This window comes from Eimeria mitis, genomic scaffold (assembly GCF_000499745.2).
Source record: "Eimeria mitis Houghton genomic scaffold, Emh_scaff1231, whole genome shotgun sequence".
NCBI classification, from domain to species: Eukaryota; Apicomplexa; class Conoidasida; order Eucoccidiorida; family Eimeriidae; genus Eimeria; species Eimeria mitis.
In genome coordinates this window covers 8,478-9,195 of record NW_013568344.1, presented here as the reverse complement: position 1 = coordinate 9,195, position 718 = coordinate 8,478, and the positions used below count along the sequence as shown (strand labels likewise).

At 51.9% G+C, this 718-nt stretch overlaps 1 protein-coding gene across 1 annotated transcript in view; it reads right to left on the bottom strand.

The window, feature by feature from the left end:
- The window catches only part of EMH_0032470 (uncharacterized protein), a gene marked incomplete at both ends in the record, with an annotated part of 3,411 nt that overhangs the window by 251 nt on the left and 2,442 nt on the right, over window positions 1-718 (bottom strand). Inside the window, one exon of the mRNA XM_013494639.1 lies at window positions 3-718. Within this exon, the coding sequence (XP_013350093.1) occupies window positions 3-718 (716 nt within the window). The remainder of the gene's footprint in view (window positions 1-2) is intronic.

Below are 718 nucleotides of genomic sequence, written 5' to 3'. Positions count from 1 at the left end.
GCAGCTGCAGCATGAGGGGCCCCTCTGTATCCTTAAACACATAGAGGGGGCCCCCTGTTGTTTGTGTTGTCTCCATATGTCTCTGCATAAGCACTTGCTGCTGCTGCTGCTGCTGCTGCTGCTGCTGTTGCTGCTGCTGCTGCTGCTGTTGCATCGATTGTTGCTGCATTTGTTTCTGCTGCACCTGCCCCTGCCCCTGCACCTGCTGCACCTGCTGCTGCTGCTGCTGCTGCTGCTGCTGCTGGTAGTCTAGTATAGTCATATCTAGGCTTTGTTTAACGCTCATAATATCTACAAATGTTTGCTGCAGCAGCAAATGCTGCGACAGCAGCTGCATGCATGTTGGTTGAGTTATAAACTTAAGTGACTTGAATAAACACTTTTGCTGCTGCTGCTGCTGCTGCTGCTGCTGCTGCTGCTGCTGCATGCGGGAGAGATGCAGACACGCGCTTCTCTCTCCGTTGCCGTCTCCTATAGATAATACACAACACGGACCCTCATCATCCTCAGCAGCAGCAGCAGCAGCAGCACCAGCAGCAGCAGCAGCAGCAGCAGAAGAGGCAGCAGCAGAAGTTGTAGTTGGAGATTGAGAGTTCTGCTGCTGCTGCTGCTGCTGCTGCTGTTGCTGTTGATTATTATTTTGTTTTTGTTCATATAACTCGAGCTGATGCTGCATACACTGCTGCTGCTGCTGCTGCTTCTTTTTCTGCTGCTGCTG